This window comes from Cardiocondyla obscurior, linkage group LG14 (genome assembly GCF_019399895.1).
Source record: "Cardiocondyla obscurior isolate alpha-2009 linkage group LG14, Cobs3.1, whole genome shotgun sequence".
In the NCBI taxonomy this organism is placed as follows: Eukaryota; Metazoa; Arthropoda; class Insecta; order Hymenoptera; family Formicidae; genus Cardiocondyla; species Cardiocondyla obscurior.
In genome coordinates this window covers 3,585,109-3,607,948 of record NC_091877.1, presented here as the reverse complement: position 1 = coordinate 3,607,948, position 22,840 = coordinate 3,585,109, and the positions used below count along the sequence as shown (strand labels likewise).

Genomic DNA, 22,840 nt, shown 5'->3' with positions numbered 1-22,840 from the left:
TTGCTAAATTGCACGGATAGCGACTCTCCGAACGCACCCAAAGTAAAAAATCATCGCGTCGGATTGGATGCGCGCGCATTCGGCGTTCTAATCTAACCTCAAGCGTTTGTCCGTCATTTCAATGTTCTACGGTAAAACACCGAGCGTGTGCCAGTGCAAATTCCCAGCCAGATCCAGGGCCAAATAAAGTGAGTCTATCGTTCTATACTTCTTCTCGTTTTAAATCGCCTTCAAGAAAGAAAAAGGGCCGACCGTTTAACTGTATTTTTCGCGCGTGCAAGAATCGTTAGTGAACTGAGTGAGCGGATCTTTCGTAGATTACGCGGCGTTCTTTTGTTCGGCGCGTGCCGCACACATTGTCGTCTTCCTCGTCGGCATGGAGTCTGGCCCGATGCCGCCGAGAATGGAGTCACCCGGCGAGGATCACATCATGCTGATTGAGACCGTGAAGAGTATAGTGACGCACGACGCGCGCAACGGAGCGGAGGATTTCTTTCTGATACCGCAGAATCAAGCGGCGCAGTATTCGGAGACGAACGTCGATCAGGCGGCATCTTCGGCGACTGTCACCTTGGATTGGATGCACTTGTGCAGAATATGCGCCAACGCGTGCGAACGCATGATACCCATTTTCGAAGGCGATGGGATGGAGCACGACTTGGCCAGTAAAATACTCAAGCACTTGCCCATACACGTGCGTACGATAATACGAAGTGGAAAATAATTAGACTTGATAGCGGCAGTGATAAACGATGTTTAATTGTTTTTTTTCTTTTTTAGGTATGTGAGAGTGATACATTACCGTTACAGCTGTGTGAGAATTGTGCAAACATCCTGATTGCATGGCATGAATTGAGTGAGGGATGCTTAAACGCGGAGAGGAAGCTCTTAGAAATGCAAGAGACGCGACTCCAGAGCAAACAGCAGGTAAAAGATGAGGTTTAAATTTATTTTTTAATATTTTTTATCGATTTTTCCGGTAATTAATTAATATTCTAATTATTTTTAAATGTTTTGTAGTATTACTCTGCTCCTTTGGATAATTTAGAAGTCACTGCACCTATACTTACAACAGCTGATACAACTATCACATCTAATATCACAAATTCATTGGTAAATATGGTGAAAAAAATATAATTATTTTATCTTTAGAAATTTAATTAATACTTTTTATTGCAGCCAGAAAATCAGCAAGAGGAGAATAAAAATGAAGTGCACAAGATAGAAAAGAATAATAAATCCAACAGGTAATTACTTCATATTCTTATTATTAATTAACTTTTTTATCTCAGAAGTTTGATAAATTTTTATGTTAATTATTTAAAAAAAAAAAAAAAAAAAAAAATACATATATTAAAAGTGATTTAAAAATTAACTTTATCAAAAGCATGACTTCTTCTTTTTTCTTCGTTTTACTGCTCTACTTTTTTTTAATTTATGTGCCTTACTTTATTTATAATTGCCATATTTTAGCGCGTAGATAATACGATATTAGAATACAATAAAAGTAACATGGGTGCTACATAAAACTTATTAAACACTTTCCATATACCTTGCAAAAGGTGGAGACTGCTCGACATCGAATCATTGAACACGAGCAATCGTGACGCGTAGAACAACTGTGAAACTCTCGCTGAAACATTTTTTTAAAAGAAAAAAAAAAAAGATTTGCTGGCGTTGAGCACGCCAAGAAAACTTTTGTCACGGCGTAGCCAAAGATTTCGAGCAAACCATAGAAAAAGAAAGGCAAGTTCGCCGGAACACGGTGGTTGACTTTAACAATTATCTAGAAAACTGAACGGGTGCGATAAACCGTCTCAAAATCGCAATCGTCCACTGCGTCGTGCTGTGCAGTCGCAAAACCTGGAGTCAAGTTTCGGCTATTTTGCAGGTCGTGCGGCGTCCGGACACCGCTCAGAGTGTCCCCGGACACGCCGAAAGCATTTTGGAAGCCATACAGAAAGCGCCAGCCGAGAACGCGCAGTCTAACAAAGCCAAGCGCAACGGCCGAGGATTCCGACTCGGTCTGGATTGCTGTTATGGATGCGGCGCACGATGAACCGCCCACTATGTCTGAGCAGCTGAAGAATAACAATCCACTTTCCGTCGAAGTAAAGGAAGAGTATGTCGCAACGCAGTACTCTGTAAAAAATTTCGACTGCAATGAGGACAGCGAAAATCTCCAGATGGTCACTGTTATGCACAAGGAAGACAAAAGCGAAAAGGATCAAACGTCAGCCGATGAATCGACGCATCATATAGCACTTGAGGACGAAAAAGATTGTAAAACGCGTCTGTGTGACGTTTACGGAAACGCATCGCACAAGGAAGAGACGTACCAATGTGCCGAATGCGGCAGATGCTTCAAGTTAAAAGATTCATATCTGCGGCATATGAGAATTCACAAAGACGAACGGCCATTTACCTGCCACGTATGCGGTAAACAGTTCCGCGACTCTGGTGGCTTGACTAGGCACATCAAAGATGTTCACGCAAAACTCAAGAATTTTACGTGCGATTTGTGCAGCAAATCGTTTGCGTCAAAGGCGACGCGCGAAGATCACCGTCGCACGCATACCGGTGAACGGCCGTACGTCTGTGACTCGTGCGGAAAAACCTTCAAATCTAAGGCATCTTTGTACATTCACAGCAAGCTGCACACCGACGTGTTTCCACACGCGTGCTCGTACTGCAGCAAACGTTTCCGTCGACGGCAAGAGGTGCTGGCCCATGTAACTACGCACACTGGTGAGAAGAATCACGGGTGCGACGTGTGCGACAGGAAATTCCGAGTCAAGTCCGAGCTCGCGCGGCATAAGTTGATTCACTCTGAAAGCAAGCCGTTTGTCTGCATTAACTGTGGTCTCGCTTTTCGGCAGAAACGCTACCTGAACAATCACATTAAAAGCCGACACAAGGAACCTTTACGAGCGTCTTAACGATAAGAGGCACGGTTAGGCGATAAAAATTAATGCTGAATGCACATCGCCCTCTCCCTCTCTGTCTCTCCTTCTCTGTATAGACATGGGTCTTCGTCATCGTACCTACGACGAAACCGACTCAAACCTGTCACCTTTGTTGTTTTTCCAGATGCAAGCTGACGGAGGAGAGGTCGTTCACGACATACCGCTTCTCGTGTAACGCTGCACTGTGGGCGAATAATCCCACGATAAAGAGTCAGAGCCGTCCGATGAGAAGCACGACGTTGATTACAGAAAACACTAAAGAGACGTCGGAAAAAGACACTCGCGATTTGTCGAGTAACTGCAGTATGCTGAAAAATGATCAAAAAGTAAAGTTAAATGCCGCAGAATATCAAAATAAATTTGTAAAGAGCTACACGTGTGATAACTGTCAGCGCGTTTTCAAACGAAAGCATCATTTGACACGCCACGTAACAAATTGCAAACACCACGACTCAACCAACGAAGAAGACTTGAAATTAAGAACACGTACTAAAATGATTGAAAAGAAGAAGGAAACAGATGAAAATTTGACAAAAGAAACGGATCAACTGGAAGATACTCAGAATACAGCCCACGAAGAATCTTCCTTTTCGTCAAAATTGAAAAAACGATCTCAAATTTATTCATGCGGTTATTGCGAGCACACTACGGAGAAGAGAAAATTATTAAAAGTTCATCTGACGGAGGCTCATCCCGACGTCGCGAAAAGGAGTCGAAAGTCTTTCATAGCCACGGAGACTGTGCTGCGCGCCCGAATGGAGCATGACGGCAAAGTATATTACCATTGCAACGAGTGTGGCAAGAACTTAAGTTCGCCGTACACCTTCTACTGGCATCTGTACATTCACACGGGTGAGCGGTCATTCACGTGCCATTTGTGCGGCAAGCGGTTCCGCGTGCACCAAGGTTTAACGCGGCATCTGAAAGAAACCCACGCCGGCATCAAGAACGTGCCGTGCGACTTGTGCGGACGCATGTTTTCAACGCGACGTTACGCCGAGGACCACAGACGCATTCACACGGGCGAGCGGCCGTACGTTTGCAACGTCTGTGGCAAAACGTTCAAGCAGAAGGCCTCTTTATTCGTTCACAATCGCACGCACACGGATGTGTTCCCGTTCAAGTGCAGCCACTGCGATCAGACTTTCCGCACGCGGCCGCCGCTAATATTACATATGACCAAGCACACGGGTGAAAAGCCGCACGCCTGCGACGTATGCGGTCGTCGCTTTCGCATCAAGTACGAGTTAAAGCGACATCGGCTGATCCATTCCGACGAAAAACCCTGGCGCTGCACCGATTGCAGTCTCTCGTTTCGCCAGAAGCGCTACTTAGTTAATCATAGGAAGCTTAATCACGAGCTGCCTCGCAGCTCGACCATCTCCTAAGTAACAGATTGACTCTCTTTTCAGATGGACGCGTCGAGTATCGAAAGATGAGTCGAAGAAGCGTACACGAGTTAGCTCTTCAAAAAGTAAGCGGCTCAATATGCAGAAGAAAGAATGCGTTAATATCAAGAAAGATCAGTCAGCGGTATCCAGCAAGAAGAGTCTTTCATGGAAGCATCTTGATCGTTCTGACGAAAAATTGAAAAAAGACCGTTCGAACAATTCTGAGACTCAAGAGAGCCACGCAATAAATTTACAAAAGTGTACGCAACAATTAGAGCAAGATGACGAATTAACTCGCTCATTAACTAAGGAACACGTCTCTTACAAGTGTGAGGACTGCGGGAAAGTTCTTTCCACGTCGTACAATCTGCTAATTCACCGCAACATTCATTCGGGAGTACGACCTTACGTTTGTTCCGTTTGCAACAAGAATTTCCGGTCAGCGTCTGGACGAAACAGGCACATACAGAACGTCCACGAGGACATTAAGAACTTCGCCTGCGATATTTGCGGTCGTCATCTCGCTTCGAGAACGTCAAGGGACGAACACATGCGCACACACTCCAACGAGAGGCCCTACGTGTGCGAGACCTGCGGCAAGTCCTTCAAGCAGAAAGCGTCGCTGTACGTGCATCAGCTCTACCATTCTCAGGTTCTGCCGCATCGTTGCAATGTATGCAATCGCGGTTTTAGAAGAAAACAGGAATTGGAAAACCATGCGTCCAGGCACTCCGCTCAAAAGCCGCACGCTTGTGACATATGCGACGAGCGTTTTCACAGCAAAGGCTGCGTGGTTCGTCATCGACGCGTTCACACCAGCCAGCGTTCGCATATTTGCACTATTTGTGACGCCAAATTTACTCAAGAGCGATACCTGAAGAGACACTGTAGCAATTTACACCCCGCTTTATGCACATGAACGCAAGATATGGGATTGCTATCTTAGCATATGTCCAGATGTACGCTTTACAAAAGTTGTAAAACGAGTCGTCGCTATTTGAGGATCAAATTTTTAAATGAAGTAATTTATATTATTATTTGCACAATTTATTTGCGAATATTTTCTAAAGTTTTCTTTTTGTAGAATTAAATGAGGAACAAAATAAGAACTGCATATGATTGTTTAAGTACCATTAAATAAGAAATGTATGGAGAAGTAGCAGCGCGATATGTCTAATTGAAAGAAAATCTTGAAAGTAAAAGAGAAATCTTTAATATCTAATAATTCTCGAGATCGTCAAATAATATGAGAAGAAACTGAGCAAAAGAAAGTTGTAAGTAAATTTTATTATTGTTCATTTTGCAGTCATTAAAAAAAACTAACTTATGTTGTGTTAAATTTAAAAAGGAAGTTTTTAATTTAACAATATAAAAATGTATATCACTGGTTAAAAGCAATATTCACTAAAATATTTTTTTTTCCAAAATATTTGATGCATAATATATTAAATATATATAAAAAATATAATTTAAAAAATATTAATGAATATTAACAAATGATTATTCTTTCTTTTTTCAGATTAAAAAACCAGAGTGTCGTCTGTGACCGGATAATCGTCCACAATTATTCTCGACGAGCGAATAAAATGACTGGACGCAGAAATAAAATTAATCCAGTGAAAACTAAATCGTCCACTGTAATCGATGAAGACTCGAAGAATATTTTTACTTCTGCAGATAATATCGACAACGATAAGTTAGTTGAAGATTTATCTCCTACGAACACGTCTCTTAAAATGTTCTCATCAAATAAATTAACAAGTGATAAAAGAAATAATATAAAAGACAAAGATTCTAGTCGTGATAATCAGACGCGACTAAGTTGTACGAAAGATACGAAAGTTACGGAACGTGTACAGCAAGAGAGCACTACGGAGGAGAACGAGATCTACGAACATATGGAAAATAATGTGAAACAGCTGAAGAAGGCCGCTTGCACCAGTCCAACGATGGTATGCAAATGCTGCAACAAGAAGTTTCGTTCGCGTAAAAGCTGCTGGGCTCACGTACGCATGCACTCGGGTGAAAAATCATACACATGCCACGTCTGCGGCAAGCAATTTGTTCAGGGCGGCAGTCTGTATTACCACTTGAAGCACGTGCACGATGGTGTGAAGAATCACACCTGCGATATATGCGGTCGCAGCTTCGCCATGAAAACCGCCATGGAAGATCATAGACGTATCCACACCGGCGAACGTCCGTACGTATGCCACACCTGTGGCAAAACGTTCAAAGCCAAGGCGTCTCTCTACATACACAGCAAAACTCATACGAACGAGTTCCCGCACAAGTGTACCTACTGTACGAAGAAATTTCGCTGGAAGCAGCAGTTACTGAGCCACCTTACCGTGCATACGGGCGAGAAGAATCACATGTGTGACGTGTGCGGCAAGGGTTTCGGCGTGAAGAACAACTTGACCAGGCACAAGCGCGTCCATTCTCAGGAAAAGCCGTACACGTGTCAACAATGCGGCAGCAGCTTCGGCCAGAAGCGTTATCTGAAAAGTCACGAACGTTTAAAGTTGGGAACGTGTAGACACTCGCAGAGTTCGAGCCGAATCGAGTCTGATTAGAGTGATATAAGGCGAAGTTTTACTTATGATTTTCATAAAGGTGAGAACATTTCAAAATTTCGTAGATAGTATCAGTAACATGTATATTTTTATTCCGAATGAATGAGAGATTTTTACGTAATTATATTTCATGAATTTTCGTTGGAAATTGACATTTTAAGAATTATTTAGATATTGCGATTAGCACAGAAAATGCTGTATACTATGGAACAACCTTGCACGCGCACGTAATACATCGAAAACTATTTATAAATGAAACACTGCTATTATTACTCGAAATAAGTTACCCAACGTGCGTGGCTTTTGACATACGCGTGTTTAAAAATGTGCTTTAATGTCGTATTCGTGTTCTAAGATTTATAATCTTGTTCAATGGTTACACTCTAAATAATTGTCTCAAATTAAAAAATTTTTTTAACTCTTCAGGAATATCGATAAATATAACTTTGTCTTTTTCCTCGACAATTCTGAAATATCTGTATTTAAAGATTTCCTTTGTCAAAATAATTTAAAAAAAAATAGCGTTTGTTGCTTGTATATTGAAATTATGTCATATTATTTATTATATTATTTATTTGTTATTTTGGCAAATAACAAATAGATTAGATAATTTATTAAGTTCTTTATTGAGTAAAAGCCAAGTGCGAATTCGATTAAAGGATAAATTTTTATATTGTAAATTTTTATAGTGTTTATGTGCTCCTTTTTCCTGTTACTTCCTCGTCTTCGCTCTTATAAAAAAGCGGAGATCGGAGTAGCGCGCGCAGGCTCTTCGAAGAATAAAATAAACGAGACGTCGAAGAGGCGGACTGTAAAATATATCTTCTTCCCACGCGATTTGGCGACGAGACAGCGGAAAACGGTCAACTCTATCGTCTTCACGATCAAAACTCAGCGTACGCGAAAACAGAAGTGTGGTCCAAGTGGATGTGTCGCGTGTTCGCAGGAAACAATTAATGAAGATTTGTCACTTTAATAAGTAACTACTGTTGTCACGGTAACATTAATGATCTGTATTATTAATTGATTTAATTAACGAAAGTGAATTATTTTCACGATTTATCACGAAATTTTCACACATAATTAGGCAGAAATATTTTTCACATTATATTGCAAGTATTTGTTGCTTATGATTTAAGTTGCCTGTACATATTTGTGGATCTGGAGATGACCTGAGTTATGTCAGTCTGCGTAAAAAAATCTAGGCCGTACTTTCCATATTTTGAAGACATGAGGTTGTATCAGAAGAACGTCTGACTCTGTACAATAAAATATGACAACAGAAAATTGTCAGTAATACTCGAAGTCATTTTCCACGAACGTCCATCAAGGATGCATCGAGTCCTCAGTTTTCAAATGAGTCGCAATATCGGTGAATCCAGCGAATATGTGACCAAGCGGTTGTGCTTCTCGTTTCTCTTTTCTGTCGGATTTCTGTGTCTTCTCTGCGGCTTTTTGCTGGGTCGCTTCGTCGTCGAAAGATCATTAGAAGCCCAGGCGCAGAAGTTGCGCGGCGAACTGGCCGGAAATGGTCTCCAGAGCATAGAGTACCTTCAGCAGCTGATGCTCCAGGAATTGGAGAACGCGCCGTTCGACTATGATCACACGATAACGTTCGTAATTCTAAATATTTTATTTATTTACGTTATTTATGGTGTAAATCTTGTTAAAGAATTAATAAAATTCTTTAATAATTAATATTGAAATAATTAGTATATTTCCAAGCAGAAATCAGCTGGATGAAGACATGCGACGCATTAGTGGGCTCCTTTCCAACTTGTCGTTCGTTCATAAAGTTTCTAAACGTGCATCATGCATTTGCGCGACTATTCGCGGTTTGCGAGAACCAGGTGAGTCTCTCAATCGATCGATACTTTATACTCATTAATTTCAGTAAAAGTAAAGTATTTGTTATATTCATTTTTAAGCAATTTTTCTTTTGTATATTTTACCGAATTCTACCCGTTCAGTTTTCTGAATTGTTTCAGACAGATATATCATCTTTTCCGTTGACGAGAACGGTATCTCTATAGCTTTAGAATTGGCACGAGTCTTAGACAGACTTTCTACAGCACATAATTGGAAGCCACGACGAAGTCTGGTCTTCTGCGTATCCTTTTTATCCTCTAACATCTGTCCGCAAACAGTGCTTAAATTTGTGTGGCGAAAAGCCGTGGCTTACACCACAGTACATGATCACTTCGTTCGAGGTGTGCTTAATTAATTAAATTTTTTTTTTTTGGCTCACTATGGCATCATTTAAAGAATTATCCAATTTCAGGGAACAATCACATGGCTTTATCCGGATCGGACGTCATGCGATCTATAGCCGTCGAAGCCATCAAGACAATTCCGGGCGATAATAATTGGACGCATCTCGAACATGAGGCGTACGGTCCTCGGCTTCCTTTAGATATTCCCCAAGTGATATGTTCGTTCGTAAGTGGTCCTGCTTCATATAAAAGTTTCAGTCTTACGCAACTTAAATAAATCGCATTTAATTTTAATTTTTTTTTAAGTATTTTTATATATTTGATTAAAATTTTTCAATATTAAATCTTGTTTTAATGTTAACATTGACTTTTATACTTTTTTTTTTTTTATACAGAATGATAATAATTTTGCATACCGTCATGACATCCAAAATTCTCGACTGCGCGATGTAACTCTGGCACAGATGATTAGCCAAACTATATGGCGATTGTCTGAAAGCACAGTCATTCAATGGGATCCAAAGTATTTTAATAATACCATTAATAAGATATTGGAATCGATTGACACCGACAGATTTCAGGATGCAAAGGGTACGTCTTGCTTCCTATCATTTTATTGATTTCTGCAATTAAAGAAATATCTGCATAAATTATCTTATTGAATTTTCAGTAAAGTTAATTAAAACGTTGAAAATATTACTTACTGCCGTAAAAGCACTTAATGCAGAAATTGACGCGGCAGAAAACGTCCAGTAAGTACAGCGAACTTACAATTAAACTTCGTCATTAATTAAACAATTCCATAACACTTTTTTTTTAATTATTTGCAATATACAGTATAAAAATTAAATTTATTTAATTCTAAAAATGTTTCAAAATGTTATTGCAAGACTATAAATCGTATATTTTAGGATACTACACGCGAGAATGTGGAATGATCTGATTTTGGATTTGGATAAGGCACTTTTGTGTCCCGACAAAATTGATTCGCATTCTAAAACCGATCTAACAATGTTTCGCGAATCTATCAGCGAGTCCACTACATTAGCCTACCTCAATCAAATAACAAAATGTTACGAAAATGCTATACAAATTCTGCAAGAAAGAACGAGTTAAGTTAGTGAACTCTTTATGCATTAATAGTTTCTATATTATTATTAGGAAAAATAAATGTAAATAATTTTGCAGATAAATATATATGAAAAGCATTTTTACACGTACACTTAACATATGCTCTAGATATCACATTTTGTATCACTCTAAAATTATAAATTTGTAGAATGTATCCTGTCTTAAAAAACCTACATTAGATCGAGTCGAATTCCGCGATGTGTTAGATTAAAGAGCAAGTGTAATTACTTCAATATTGAATCACTGTTCAGAATTCATTGTCTCTCAATTTAATCAAGTCCTCGCGCGGTATCCTATTTCTCTCTCGAATTGCGAAGCATCAAGAGTGCCTTCTATCGCCTCGCAATTTGGATTGAAGACGGAATAGGCACTGAGCTCGCCACGTTTCTTTGGCCCAGATCTGGTGTTCAAGCAGACAAAGAGCAGAGCTGAGAGTACAAAGTAGACAGCACCAAACTCGTATTTCAGGGCGATTATATACAATGTGATCCACACTGCGATGTATAATGAATAAATTACATAATTTAACATTGTGCCTTGTGATTTCTCGACATTATCCTGGACATCCTCCTCCTGAATATTTTCTTCTTGAATGTCCACCGACTGTTCCAATAGTTTAACCTAAAATAAAAAAAAATTAAATTAGTTTAAATGTTACTAAAAAAAATTTATCTACGAAGCTCCGTTATTTTAAGAGAAGCGGGGAAATTTTTTAATTAAACATTAAGAATGTAACCTCACCTGTTCGTCGCCTGTAAGCTTGTCGTCAAGTTTTTCGATTCTGTTTTCGCGGTTCCACGAAAATATGTTTGCCATTACGCTTTTCATCGACTTTATCATCTCCTCTTTGCGTTTTTTACGTCTGTAAGCTTCTAATTTCTCTTTCACCGTCATCGCAGTTGACAAACTCCCATCAAAGGTTCGAACTAAGTCAGTCCGATTCAGTTTTCAGGTTAAATTGGGTTAAAAAGTCGATTTAATTTTTCCGATTATTATTACAACTATTTTTTTTTTTTTATATTTCTTTACGCGCCAAGAGAAATACGTCTACTATTATCTTTATCACTGTTATACAGAGATAAATAATGAATATTATATTTTATTACTTGGCGATATATTTACAAGCAGCAGTTTTTTGTATTTATTATTCCTTACATTTTTTTTTTATTAAAACTTCGAAATACAATATTATACATTTTTATTTAAAAATATGAAGAAAAACCGTTTTTAAGAAAAATATATTATACATCTAAACATTTTAATTAACTTAAAAGTAATTTTGCATAGATTAATCTTATTTTAGGTCCCATTTTAATTAATTTCTTAACGGATATTACGTAAATTAGTGTTTTTAACGCGATATATATTTTTTTTATTACTTTTGCTTTAACAATTATGTATGCTAATATTTAATATATATAAAACATTAATTTATTTTTTCTTATAAATCATACCTTGTTTAATAAAAAAAAGGAATAATCTCCTGATTTTTGTTTTACGATTAGTCTTCCGTTTGAATTTATTCTTTCGCGTCACCTATACCATCCGGATTTATGGCAAATGTTGCCTCGCTTTCCGGTAAACACGGCGAATCGTATATCTTGCATATCCTAGTTTCCCCTCTGCCTTTACGCAAATACAGTCTCGTTGTGCTCGAATGTGCCAAAATGTGACCACCGATCGGCTTTTTTTGATCACCTCCAAACATACTAGCTGCACCGTCGACTTGTGCAACCACCTGATTCGTTATCACGACAGCAATTCCGTGTTCGTCTGCTAGTCGCAGGAGGATTCTCAAAAACCTTGCTAAGTGAGTTTGTCTGGCGGCTAGCTCACCTCTACCAGAGTAGTCAGTTCTATACAAACCAGTTGCACTGTCGACTATTAGCAGGGCATATCTCGACTCTGTCATCATAGCACTGGCCAGCATCAACAATTGTGTCTGGTGATCACTATTGTATGCCCTTGCACAAGCAACATTGTCAAGAACAGACTGTCCACTGATGTTATATTTCTCAGCTACTGCTATTAATCTCTCTGGTCTAAAGGTATTTTCTGTATCTATATAAAGACATTTTCCTTCCGCCCCACCCATACTAATCGGCAGCTGACAGTTGACAGCCAGGGTATGGCACAGCTGGGACTTTCCTGATCTAAACTCTCCAAAGATCTCTGTGATAGAGCCAGTCTCTATCCCTCCACCTAATAACTTATCCAGTTCCTTAGATCCGGTGCTAATATAAACGATATTTGCTCGTCTCTGGTGAATCTCTGTGGCACTCTTGAACCCCATCATAACCATCTTAGAGGCCTCCTGCAACAGCTTCTCCGCCTTGACTTCGCTGAAACCCTTGATCGCTACGAGATCCTTCTTCGTTGCGTACGCCACCGATTCAACTGTGTGGTAGCCGGCATCCTGCAGCTTCTTGATGTCTCCGCTCGTAATGCCATTTTTCTGTGTAATAGACGACGGTGAGAAGCAAGACCTTCGTGGCCAAACGTGTCCTAACATGCACGACAAATATTGGCTATCGCGTCGACAAACTGACTTACCTCCAGTGCCTTAACAAGCTTCGCCGGAGCATAATCCTCCACGTCATCTTCCGCGTTGAGGCTCACGGTCGACGCGGTCGCTTCCATCTTCACGCCGAAAAGTATGCTTGCTACAGGTTAATCAGTTTGGTTAACGACACCCGCACTTTAAACTAAATTCTGTTTTGCGCCAAAATGTCAACTCGTCTAGCGTTTGCGCATTCTGCATCTTGAACAGCGTTCAGAGAACAGATGTGCTTCATCCAATAAGAATTTGTTTCTCGGTTGCCTTCGAGAAAAGAATTCTATTGGACGTGAAATTAACTCTGAGCGCCGATTGGTCCATTCGTTTTACTTGATTTTTAAATTCCTCGCTTTGTTTCTAAATTTGAGTTTAATTCTTACATCACTTAGCTAGTATTTTAATTGCAGAAATTACTGGGTTTAATCTAGCTCGAGAGTTTAGTATCTACGAGATCTCCCCGTGTTTCTTTATTTTACTTTTACAGGAAACGCGGTATGGGTTTTGATAAAAATATTTAAGGCGCAAACGTCGTATTAAAAAAGGCCATTTTCAAGTTAACTGCGCCTCGCAATTGCACCAAACGCAAGTAAATTCTTTTTTCGTTATATTTTATTCCTTTTTTTAGCGCAGCTAGGATGTTTAATATGGCGGCCTTAAGCTCGCTGTGACATACTTTTTTCTCCTCTTCCCCCGTCGCCGCATTCGTATGACCCGTGACATCCGCATTCACAGCCAATCAGGCCGCTCGTAGGTTTGTGGTGCCGATATGCAAATTGATGAGGCAGCGCAAGCGTGTGCACACTCTTTGTGCATCCAGCAGGTGAATGGCGATGGAGGCTGCTTTCCGCGAGCGACACGGTTCACGATCTTTCGCATCGTCGAGCGCGTCCCCGAGACCGAGCGCCATTTTCTTCGACCTGGACAACACCCTCGTGGAAACCAGGCGGGCGGATAGTCAGACTTGTCGCAAGGTAACGAGAGGACCCATTCTTAACCTTAAAAGTCGACCTTACACCCTTTTGCCCCCCCGCCCCTATTTTCCCTTCGTCACCCCTCTGAGTTGACCCGCGAGTCACCCTGTTTTTTTAGAGCGCCATCGCTCCCTCGCGATAGTCGCGTGGTTTCGTTCTTAAGCTTTTGCCCGCCTCACGCCTCAAGAATAGAAGTCGTTCTCCCCATTCTCCCGTCGCCTCTCCTCCCCTCGCGTGTAATACGAGCCGACAACCCGATATAGAGCGCTTTCTTCGCGGCGCGGCGGGCTATTCTCGGCGCCGCGTCTCTCACCTTCGCGCGGATTCCTCGCGAGAATTCGAGCGCGCCTGAGAACAGCTTAATATCATCTTAATTGCGCTTTCCTGGCCTTCGCCTGGATGCTGAGACACCTCGGCCTAAACCGCGCAAGAGTACAGCTTCACGTCGAAGCGTTATAGATATAGAACATAGAACACGGCGCAAAGTCCGAAGTCTGGTGCGAGCGTAGACATAGTAGGGGTAAATCGCAAGGTCTAGGAGTTAGAAAAAAAAGAGAGACTGACGCGGGGTTACCTCGTCTTTGTCTACCGGGAGCACTCCGGATTAATTTGAAGGTATTGATAAATGGAATAACCTGCTGATAGCGAATTGTCTGTACTATTCAACCACGCAGTTTAACCCTACTTTGTCTGTAGGTGCGAGACGAATCGAGACACGCGCCCGCTCAAGAGAGGTATTTCTAGCCAGCAGGTTTATTCCGACGAGACTCCTTCGCGAGAGTGCTTTTTCGTCGGCTTCGTCGCGGCATTATTGACGGAGGTAGCTTTAAGGTTGCTCACAAAGGACGGAATTCCCGACTCTTCGAAGAGATACTTTCGACCACGGGCCAGCGCACGTGTTCCGCATGCGTATGCGTTGTCCGGCAGCTATTTTCGGCGTCCTCGGTGAGTGTGTCAAAGGGCAAGGCTAGACCGTGTGAGAGGAGCGCTTTGGGAGTTCTGCCAGTTGGCTCTCGACTATGCTGCTCGACGGACAGTACGGCAGCCGGTCCGACGCCTTCTAAGACCGTGCGATTTTGAGAGTTCCTCTCCAGTGGCGTGGAAGACACCGATTTTGGACCAGCAACGTCAAGCTCACATTACAGACTTCCACAAGTTCATCGAGAGCACGATCTAGATTACTCTATTTCGTCTTTTTTTTTATTTCTTCTCGATAATCGAGCACCATGAGTATCCCGGAGAGCGTCATGAAGTGTGTGGCGATACTGAAGGCGGTGGACACAGATTCGGAGAAGTTTGCCGCGTTGTTCATGGTCACGAAGCTGGTGAAGGGCAAAGACTGCAACTCGGCCGCTAAGAAGATGCTCTTCGAAGCTATCGGAGCCAAGTTTCTCAAGAAATTACTGGCCAGCGCGAATGTCCCCGTGGATTGCCCACCACAGGTGTACAAGTCAGTAGCATTGTCTGTTCTTTCTGCATTTTGCAGCGAACCCGAGCTGGCCGCTCATTCTGATATGGTGGGCCACGTGCCGGCACTTCTGGAGATCGTTTCCCAGGCCGACGAGGATGCACCAGACGACACCCTGATTATCGTCAGCGAAGCTTACACTTGCCTGCAGTGCATCGCGCAGTATTCTCCCGGGCAGAAAGCGTTGCTTGAACAGAAAGCGATTCCAAAGATGTGCGACATATATGCGGAGAAAACTTTTCAGACGGACGAAGCTTTGAACATACTAGTCACGCTAGTCAGCACGTTCGGACCGGAAGCCTGGAGTCCAACAGATACCGGTCCTTTTCACGCAATTATTAACAAGATAGCGCTGGATTTTGAAACTGATCATACAGAGCGAAAATTCGAGCTATGCACAATTTTACAGGCTTTACTGCAGTCCTGCAGGAAGGAAGTTATATCTACCAACGCGAAAGAAGAATCCTGGCCACTGAGCATTCACAAGGGACTGAACGATATTCTGGGATCGAAAATAACGAAGAAGCAGCGAGATCCAGCCTTGAAACTCGCGTCTGTGATGTTAGATTTATTGGGCGCGGACTGGGCCATGTCCGACAAGGAAAAACCTAAGCTGTTCTTCCTCGTGCTCATTCAATTAGCATCGATCGAAGTCAGAATGCAGCTAGAAGACAAACAATTTAAATCTGTACTAGACAATGCCGATCTGGTGACGGCTTGTTTTATCATTCTCGAGATCTCGATTGGTTATATTATTACAGATCAGCTGGAGCTGGAGCAAAAGGAGAAGCAGTCTTTGTACACGGCGTTAAAAGGCGCCTTCGCGGCGGTTATCGGTCTGGTGAGCTCTGTATCGAAAATGAAAGCCTTAACGAACGTAAAAGAAAAGATGTTCGTTTGTGCCGTTATCAGAGTACTTACAGCGTGGATGGCGCAAGAGACGAGCGCGATGCGTCCTCAACTTTACGCCGTGCTACCATACATATTGACGGTGGCCAACGACACTTTTTACGCGCACCGAAACAGGAAACTAGCCGAGAAAGCCAAGGGTAAAGCTAAAGCGGATGAGGGAACGTCGTCCGGAGAACCGACTGCTCACGATCCGATAAGCGAGGTCGACATATTGAGACTACTGCTGCCCGCTTTATGCTACTTGGCCGTGGAAGAAGCCGCCAGAAAGATCCTTCTACAGCACAAGCAGGACGAGGTTCTGTTCGAATGTCTGTCATATCACTGGACCATCGTGCACTACAAGAAGCCGCCGGTGCCGCGATCGGAACGTTTGAAACTTCTGCAGGACGGTAATCGCACGGAGGAGCTGGATTTGCATATCTTGGAGGAAATGAAACACTCGCGAACCGCAATGGTATCCATCTGCAACGTCTTGATGAACATCACCGTACTCGAAGCGAAGCTAGTGGAGGAATCGCCGACGTTTATTTCGCTGCTGAAATTTATCTACAACAATCTGCCGGAGCTGAAGCAGATCCCGGAAAATTTAGTATTGCACGGTCACTTGGCAGTCCTGGGCTTATTGCTGATGAAGCAGCAAGCCAAGCGCATCAAGAAGAATGATTTCTCGATATGCCGTTACATCCAGGCGACCATAAGATTTCTGTGGGACGCGTACATCATCGATGAGAGCAACGATCCCACTGAGCTGGTGGTCGCTATGTCTTACAAAGAACACTGGATGGAATTGATGGAACTCTGGTTTTTAGGAATGCAAACAATGGCTGGTGTGCTGCAGGTGATACCCTGGCTGTCGCAGTTCACGATAGAATCCGGCTGGGCTGAGGAAATAATTGAGACGCTGAAACGGGTGAAAATCGGCGGTCTGGAGCCAAACGTCAAGTCTGCTTTCGAAGATCTGCTGTGCCACTTGGTGAAAGCTGACGATAGCGTCTCATCGGTGTTGAAAAAATGCGGCGCTTTGACCGTCTGTCGAAATCATCGAATGATGGAACTTGGAAAGCTTCTTTTCGGAGATTAGAATGACTGAGTTTAAAAACATTACCGCATAGCTTTTGATTTTTTTTTTTTTTCTATTGCACGTGCGATGTAAAGTATTTATTATACGTTATTTGTAAAAGTAGCGAAGAATTAATTAAACGCGGCAAACTATTGTATAATAAATTAATCGAGTAATTGTATAAAGAGCAAATTTGTAAAGTAGTTTCTTCGATATTTTGTGACTTAAATTTATCATTTCACGGGTCTCCTTCGTACGACGTTCGAAATGCGTATGTGCGCGTGTCCAGTGTATATTTAGACGGCATCACGTCTGGAAATAGTTTTCTGGCAAGCAAGAAAGCTAAGAAACGTATCGTTCGAGGAAATTTCGTAAATTGCGTATACAGGAGTGCACTATTTGTTTTTACACGAGACATTAACACGTACATTTCGCTTGATTTTAATTATTAAACTTATTTTTTTCTTACTTCATTACGTTGCAGAAACAAAGATTATTGTATTGACGTTATAATTTTAAACGCTCTAACGAAGATTTTGTAATGACAGAAGTACTTTCTTATTAAATAGAGAAATTTTGTAAGCGTCCGCTTGATTTTATCACCATCATTCACTCTGTCACCTTATGTGCCTAACGTTTTTAATGAAATTATTTTTAACAAAGATGTTAAGGAAAGATTGCTGGATAGCAGGGGCATTTAATTTTGCATAATTAACACCGGACTGGTTACAGTACACGTTCTTTTTGAGGCCAGTCTACCGTTATGATATCCAGAAATCTTTCAGTTACAACTTATATAGGCTTTGGAAATAACATATGATGTTGTTGTTGTTGGCACAACTCATTTTGTTGTGATTACAGCAACGTCCGCGGGTGCCACTTCGAGTGTCCACTAATCGGCTCGAGTATTTCAATGAATCAATGCATTTTCTAGGTAATCATTAATAATGAATTAAGTGTCCTAAAAATCCTCAACTGACCGCTGTATCCTGTCGCCCTGAGACCTTTGTTAATTAACGAGCTCCACATTCAATATTTTGTCTCTTTACCTACTTTACGTCTTGTCTATGCTAACAACTCTAATCTCTTTTTCTTTAACGAAGAAAAAAAAAAAAAAACGCGCTAGTCTACGATACGCGCAATGATGATCATCTACGATTCGCACGGATTTCTATTGAGTGTGGAAACTGCTTTCATTCTCATTTTCTCCTTCATTTTCAGTTCTTCACTCGTCATTCTTTATCACAAAACATGATTGCAATAAAAGAAAGCTAATCTCTCATCGTATGCGTTTACCTACAGTTGACCGAGGAATTGACATTGGAATACGGCATTCCGGAAGATGCATCTGCCAAGATAACAGCTACATATCTGAAGCAGTTTAGAAAGTGCCCGGACAACGCGACCCTCACGTTGGACGCTTGGCGTACCGTCCTCTGGAGCAAGGCGCTGGGCCATAAGTACTCGCATCTAGCAAAAAAAGTTTACGAACGATGGCTCTATTTAAGATATTACTACATGACGCTGACGCCGAGCACGGTTTCCATGCTGCGTCAGTTCAGAAAAAAGTATCTGCTAGGCTTGATCACCAACGGCCCGTCGAACGCTCAACGGGAGAAAATATACAAACTGTCGCTGGAGCAATACTTCGACGTTATCCTGGTATCCGGTGACCTGCCGTGGGAGAAACCAGAGGCGGAGATATTCCAGAAGGCCTGCTGTTTTCTTAATGTGAGACCTGAAGAATGTATCATGGTCGGTGACAAGTTGGAGACTGATATTTTAGGTAAATTTTTTTTTTAAATGAATTTTCCTTAATAAATAATCTTAACTCTTAATACTATTATGATCGCATGCTTTTGTTCATGGATAAATATAATGTAAATTATGGTATAGGTGGAATTGAAGCTGGGTTTTACGGGACGGTATGGATACCTACTTCGGATAAGCCTCGTCTCGCGGAAGACGATCCTAAGCCAGATTTCACAATACGACACGTAACGGAACTTCTTCGTATATTGGAGAGAGGTCCAAATGCGCCAGAACTTGAAGACTGCTCTTCGAATGGATCTGATGGCAGTTAATGAGGAGATGCATGTTATACTCGTCTGTAATGAAAGATGAGTTTATGCTTACAAACACTTTTATTGCTTATTATGTTTTTTTTTTTTTTTAAGTAAGGTTTAACGGAATTTTGTTGTTTGTAGGATTTTAGTAAAAAAATTTTCTTTTTTTTTGTCATATGTATGTTTTACATAAGACGATATAACACTCGAAAGTAGATGTAGATCGTTTTAAATATTGATTTGATATAAAAATAATTTTTTTAAGTTGTTACATCTCTATCACGATTTATGGTTATCGAGTTTTCGTAAAATTTTCAAAAATATGCTAAAGTAATCTGTATCGAGTATGCCGATAAAACACAATCCTATATATTATATAGCTAAATGCGAAAAAAAGCAGCTTAAAACAAATAATTATTTTGATAACGTTATATAAATATTTTATAAAACTTGTTTTAAATGACGACAGAACCACCGCAATATATTTATAGTTATTTAGGAACTTAACGAATTAACATTGCGAATAGATGCCAAGTGAGATATTTTTCAGTTACCCTCTTTCAAAGTTACCTTCTCAGAATTAAAATATCGTAGCGTACCGAGTGAGAAAGTCAAAGCTCATGTACAAAATAAAATGCACAAACAGAGCCAGTAGTTGTAAATAAATGAACAAAACGACACATGGCAACTATATACTTTATCGTCCGTACTACTGTAATTTTAAAAAAGATTACGCTGTAATATATATATTTTTAAGAAGTCTATATAATATATTACATAAATTTCCTAATGTACAAATACGTAACAATTCGTGTATATGTACATAAAAATGCACTGAATATTGTATACATATGTGCAGCTACAAATGTACAAGGTATCTATTTTTTCATGTGTATATTTTATCTCTGTTGAGAATTCAGCTTGTTGGATGTTCTATGAACCACAGATTCCTCATTCAGACATATTGTAAAACTCGATATAAGAGAGCAGATGAATAAAAAAAATATTATGAGAAATAAAATCACTGTTTTCCTATTATTAATTATAAACGTTGAGATATCTGTAACAAATGAATTATTCTTCTGCACAAGCTAAAAAATATTGCGTACCCAGTGTTTATTTTATTGCCAACACAAAAAATCAAGAATGATATACAAATGTGTATAGAAATAATATTGCAACGAGCAATATGTTGAAAACAAATTTTCTTAATAAAAAAATTAATACATTAACTCAGTTTACGATTCCGTTTTGTCTTTGGATGTAATTTCAGATTCCGTCTCTTCTTTTATTTCTACCATTTCATCTTGCGTAGATATCAGATTCGACGTTGAAGAATTCGTCTCCTGCTGCTCAAAAGATTCAGCTGAATAATCCGCAACAGAAGTATCACGAGCACTTTCGGCAGTTTCAGCTTCGATAGAAGCCGTTTTATCGTCATGTTCCAATTTTAAATTTTCCATTTTCAAGTCTGGGAAGTTTGTAGTTTCCGTATCCATTTCACGTGTCTAAATAAAATAATGCACATTATTTTTGGAATAATGATCGATATTAAATTATCTTACCGTTTCAATGGAACTGACGTCTTTACTCTTGTAGCGTAATTTTTTACAAATATATTGAACTTGTTTAGGATCCACACCTGCTTCAATCAACGATGTTAACACATCTCTTTCAGTAACAATTATTTCAGGATTTGCGTCAACTAGCATCACTGCCTTGTCATTTCGCGGAACTTTTTTATCTGTAATCATCTTTTGATACGATTCCAATTTTTCCATCACTTTATTTTCATCCAGAACCTTAGGCGGTGTCGGCGGCCTTATTTCAGATACACTTAATAATTTTTGTGTGTGAATTAGATCCTCCAATTCTTCATCTGTGTCTGAATCGTCCGGTATATTTAAGGAAATCTTTAACTGATAGATTTCGTAAAGCATTTTATTCTGAAAAAAAAATCCGATAAAATCCTTGTCACACATTATTATGTTCACGATAATTTTATGAATAATACCGTATTCAATATTCCTTTATGTTGATTGACATGCTTTTTAAATACATCCTGCAATTCTTTGTCGGTATAAAGACCTCTCTGCATTATTTCTTTAGTAATATCATAAATAAATTTAACATATTTCTTTTCCTCTTCTTTTTGAGATGATAATCGTTTGTAAATAAGCTCTTCGGTAGACTTTTTATCGTAATCGAAACATTCAAAAGATGAAGATAGCGAACAATGACCATCAGTTAATTTTTGTCTTGGAGATTGAGAAATCGCTGCATCTAATCTAGCAGCTGGGCAAGGAACTGAGAACTCTTTTTCATATCTATATTTCCTATAAAAAAGTAAAAATAAAATTCTTATATAGAACATATAAATTTAAATTCAAACGTAGGGAATAATTAGAAAATGTCTGCATTTTATTTATAACATTAATTTTTCATGTAGATGTACAAGAGAGAAGAATTAATTAAAAATTTCTACGTTTGATATGTGCTCACCTCTGTCGTGAGAATGTTGATGGGCCGACCACTTGAGAGATTTGTCGCGTAGATTTTTCTTCTCTTTTGCAACAAAAATTTGACGATAGTTTTTTACGTTTCGGTGAACGTGCTGTTGTTGGTGATTTTTTATTTTTTGATCCCGATTGTTGCGGATAATCCATTTCATCGATGTCTTCGTAACTCATTTGATTATTACAAACCCTTACACGATCTAAATTATAATTGTAACAATCTGGATGCCTTGCGTTTAAATTTATTCTTAATATATCCTGTATAAGGTTCAAAACCATAAATAAAAAAAAAGAAAGTATTACTTTCAATAAGAAAGAATTCAATTCTTAATTTTTAAAATCGTAGATTACCCAAATAAGTAAGATATTATTTCTTATAATAAATTCATAGTTTTAATTTTGTTATTTAAAATAAGCCGAGCTATACCATAGGATGATGTTGGGTGTCATAGGCCAATTTATCAATCACATTATTTGTTCTTTCTAGACGCAAATAGATCCTGTTATCGTCTCCTCCTTGCACTTTGCACTGATTTTTTTTTAAGCAAGTTTTATTACTTGTATCAACTACGTTTTTTGCTAATAAAATTCGTCGTAGATGCGCGTTCATGGAATTATACGCTGCCAATTGTTCGAAATAATTCTGTCCCGTTTGATTATAAACTGCAATTTTTATAAAACATTTAACATTATAAATTGCAAATTAAAATTTTTTACTAGCGTACTAAACACTCACCGCTGCTCTTCAGATTAACCTGCTTCCTCATACATTTTGTCATCTCTGACAGAAAAATCAAATATCCGAGTTTCGTTAATTACGGCTAATGTAAATAATTATTGAACAAAAGTAAGATTTCTTAAAAAATTTTGAGTAATTCAAAACGATTCGATGACGTTATAAATTTTTCATCCACCCTTTGGATGGGAGTTGTGCCATGACGGCCATTTATTCACCAAGTTTTTGTTGACAGTCCGTCACTAAGCAACGGGCACGTGTTAAATTCCCGTCATAT

The 22,840-nt window shown here is 39.8% G+C and overlaps 7 protein-coding genes and 1 pseudogene across 8 annotated transcripts; 5 read left to right on the top strand and 3 right to left on the bottom strand.

Annotated features, from left to right (window-relative positions):
• The first annotated feature begins 65 nt into the window (after positions 1-65).
• On the top strand, positions 66-7,741 carry LOC139108092 (zinc finger protein 271-like; annotated as a pseudogene).
• On the top strand, positions 2,947-4,372 carry LOC139108081 (zinc finger protein 271-like). The gene has a single exon (XM_070666094.1). The coding sequence runs from the start codon at positions 3,191-3,193 to the stop codon at positions 4,352-4,354; it is 1,164 nt and encodes a 387-aa protein (XP_070522195.1). The 5' UTR covers positions 2,947-3,190; the 3' UTR covers positions 4,355-4,372.
• A 524-nt stretch (positions 7,742-8,265) lies between the features above and the next one.
• On the top strand, positions 8,266-10,807 carry LOC139108076 (aminopeptidase NAALADL1). Of its 2 annotated transcripts, none has more exons than XM_070666085.1 (8): positions 8,266-8,546; positions 8,662-8,783; positions 8,922-9,143; positions 9,215-9,372; positions 9,542-9,737; positions 9,817-9,898; positions 10,058-10,257; positions 10,335-10,807. In XM_070666085.1, exons 1-8 carry the CDS (start codon positions 8,266-8,268, stop codon positions 10,346-10,348), a joined length of 1,275 nt encoding a protein of 424 aa, XP_070522186.1. In that variant the 3' UTR covers positions 10,349-10,807. The 2 variants fall into 2 exon arrangements, with proteins under 2 accessions (XP_070522186.1, XP_070522187.1); XM_070666086.1 differs by having other exon boundaries at positions 10,058-10,262.
• On the bottom strand, positions 10,551-11,297 carry Saysd1 (SAYSVFN motif domain containing 1). Its single transcript, XM_070666102.1, has 2 exons — positions 11,019-11,297; positions 10,551-10,898 (listed from the first exon to the last, which is right to left on the bottom strand). Exons 1-2 carry the CDS (start codon positions 11,169-11,171, stop codon positions 10,551-10,553), a joined length of 501 nt encoding a protein of 166 aa, XP_070522203.1. The 5' UTR covers positions 11,172-11,297.
• Positions 11,298-11,427: 130 nt separating this feature from the next.
• On the bottom strand, positions 11,428-12,991 carry LOC139108082 (DNA repair protein RAD51 homolog A). Its single transcript, XM_070666095.1, has 2 exons — positions 12,831-12,991; positions 11,428-12,732 (listed from the first exon to the last, which is right to left on the bottom strand). The coding sequence occupies exons 1-2, from the start codon at positions 12,915-12,917 to the stop codon at positions 11,797-11,799; spliced, it is 1,023 nt and encodes a 340-aa protein (XP_070522196.1). The 5' UTR covers positions 12,918-12,991; the 3' UTR covers positions 11,428-11,796.
• Positions 12,992-13,615: 624 nt separating this feature from the next.
• On the top strand, positions 13,616-20,332 carry LOC139108087 (N-acylneuraminate-9-phosphatase). Its single transcript, XM_070666099.1, has 3 exons — positions 13,616-13,805; positions 18,548-19,031; positions 19,142-20,332. Exons 1-3 carry the CDS (start codon positions 13,659-13,661, stop codon positions 19,327-19,329), a joined length of 819 nt encoding a protein of 272 aa, XP_070522200.1. The 5' UTR covers positions 13,616-13,658; the 3' UTR covers positions 19,330-20,332.
• On the top strand, positions 13,829-17,832 carry Neurochondrin (neurochondrin). Its single transcript, XM_070666076.1, has 2 exons — positions 13,829-14,420; positions 14,502-17,832. Exon 2 carries the CDS (start codon positions 15,032-15,034, stop codon positions 17,264-17,266), a length of 2,235 nt encoding a protein of 744 aa, XP_070522177.1. The 5' UTR covers positions 13,829-14,420; positions 14,502-15,031; the 3' UTR covers positions 17,267-17,832.
• Positions 20,333-20,416: 84 nt separating the features above from the next.
• LOC139108074 (uncharacterized) lies at positions 20,417-22,790 on the bottom strand. The gene is made up of 6 exons (XM_070666079.1): positions 22,564-22,790; positions 22,255-22,490; positions 21,814-22,085; positions 21,326-21,647; positions 20,877-21,257; positions 20,417-20,819 (listed from the first exon to the last, which is right to left on the bottom strand). Exons 1-6 carry the CDS (start codon positions 22,604-22,606, stop codon positions 20,550-20,552), a joined length of 1,524 nt encoding a protein of 507 aa, XP_070522180.1. The 5' UTR covers positions 22,607-22,790; the 3' UTR covers positions 20,417-20,549.
• Between the last annotated feature and the right edge of the window lie 50 nt (positions 22,791-22,840).

Bases quoted from the DNA above. Each gene is read 5' to 3' on its own strand.
- LOC139108081 (XM_070666094.1), top strand. From the start codon at position 3,191: ATGAGAAGCACGACGTTGATTACAGAAAACACTAAAGAGACGTCGGAA.
- LOC139108076 (XM_070666085.1), top strand. From the start codon at position 8,266: ATGCATCGAGTCCTCAGTTTTCAAATGAGTCGCAATATCGGTGAATCC. The intron at 9,373-9,541 runs GTAAGTGGTCCT...TTTTTTATACAG, and splicing joins CCCAAGTGATATGTTCGTTC to AATGATAATAATTTTGCATA. The intron at 9,738-9,816 runs GTACGTCTTGCT...TTGAATTTTCAG, and splicing joins CAGATTTCAGGATGCAAAGG to TAAAGTTAATTAAAACGTTG.
- Saysd1 (XM_070666102.1), bottom strand. From the start codon at position 11,171: ATGACGGTGAAAGAGAAATTAGAAGCTTACAGACGTAAAAAACGCAAA. The intron at 10,899-11,018 runs GTGAGGTTACAT...TTTTTATTTTAG, and splicing joins AGCTTACAGGCGACGAACAG to GTTAAACTATTGGAACAGTC.
- LOC139108082 (XM_070666095.1), bottom strand. From the start codon at position 12,917: ATGGAAGCGACCGCGTCGACCGTGAGCCTCAACGCGGAAGATGACGTG. The intron at 12,733-12,830 runs GTAAGTCAGTTT...TCTATTACACAG, and splicing joins AGCTTGTTAAGGCACTGGAG to AAAAATGGCATTACGAGCGG.
- LOC139108087 (XM_070666099.1), top strand. From the start codon at position 13,659: ATGGCGATGGAGGCTGCTTTCCGCGAGCGACACGGTTCACGATCTTTC. The intron at 13,806-18,547 runs GTAACGAGAGGA...GTTTACCTACAG, and splicing joins ATAGTCAGACTTGTCGCAAG to TTGACCGAGGAATTGACATT. The intron at 19,032-19,141 runs GTAAATTTTTTT...ATTATGGTATAG, and splicing joins GTTGGAGACTGATATTTTAG to GTGGAATTGAAGCTGGGTTT.
- Neurochondrin (XM_070666076.1), top strand. From the start codon at position 15,032: ATGAGTATCCCGGAGAGCGTCATGAAGTGTGTGGCGATACTGAAGGCG.
- LOC139108074 (XM_070666079.1), bottom strand. From the start codon at position 22,606: ATGACAAAATGTATGAGGAAGCAGGTTAATCTGAAGAGCAGCG. The intron at 21,648-21,813 runs GTGAGCACATAT...ACTTTTTTATAG, and splicing joins TCAACATTCTCACGACAGAG to GAAATATAGATATGAAAAAG. The intron at 21,258-21,325 runs GTATTATTCATA...TTTTTTTTTCAG, and splicing joins ATAAAGGAATATTGAATACG to AATAAAATGCTTTACGAAAT.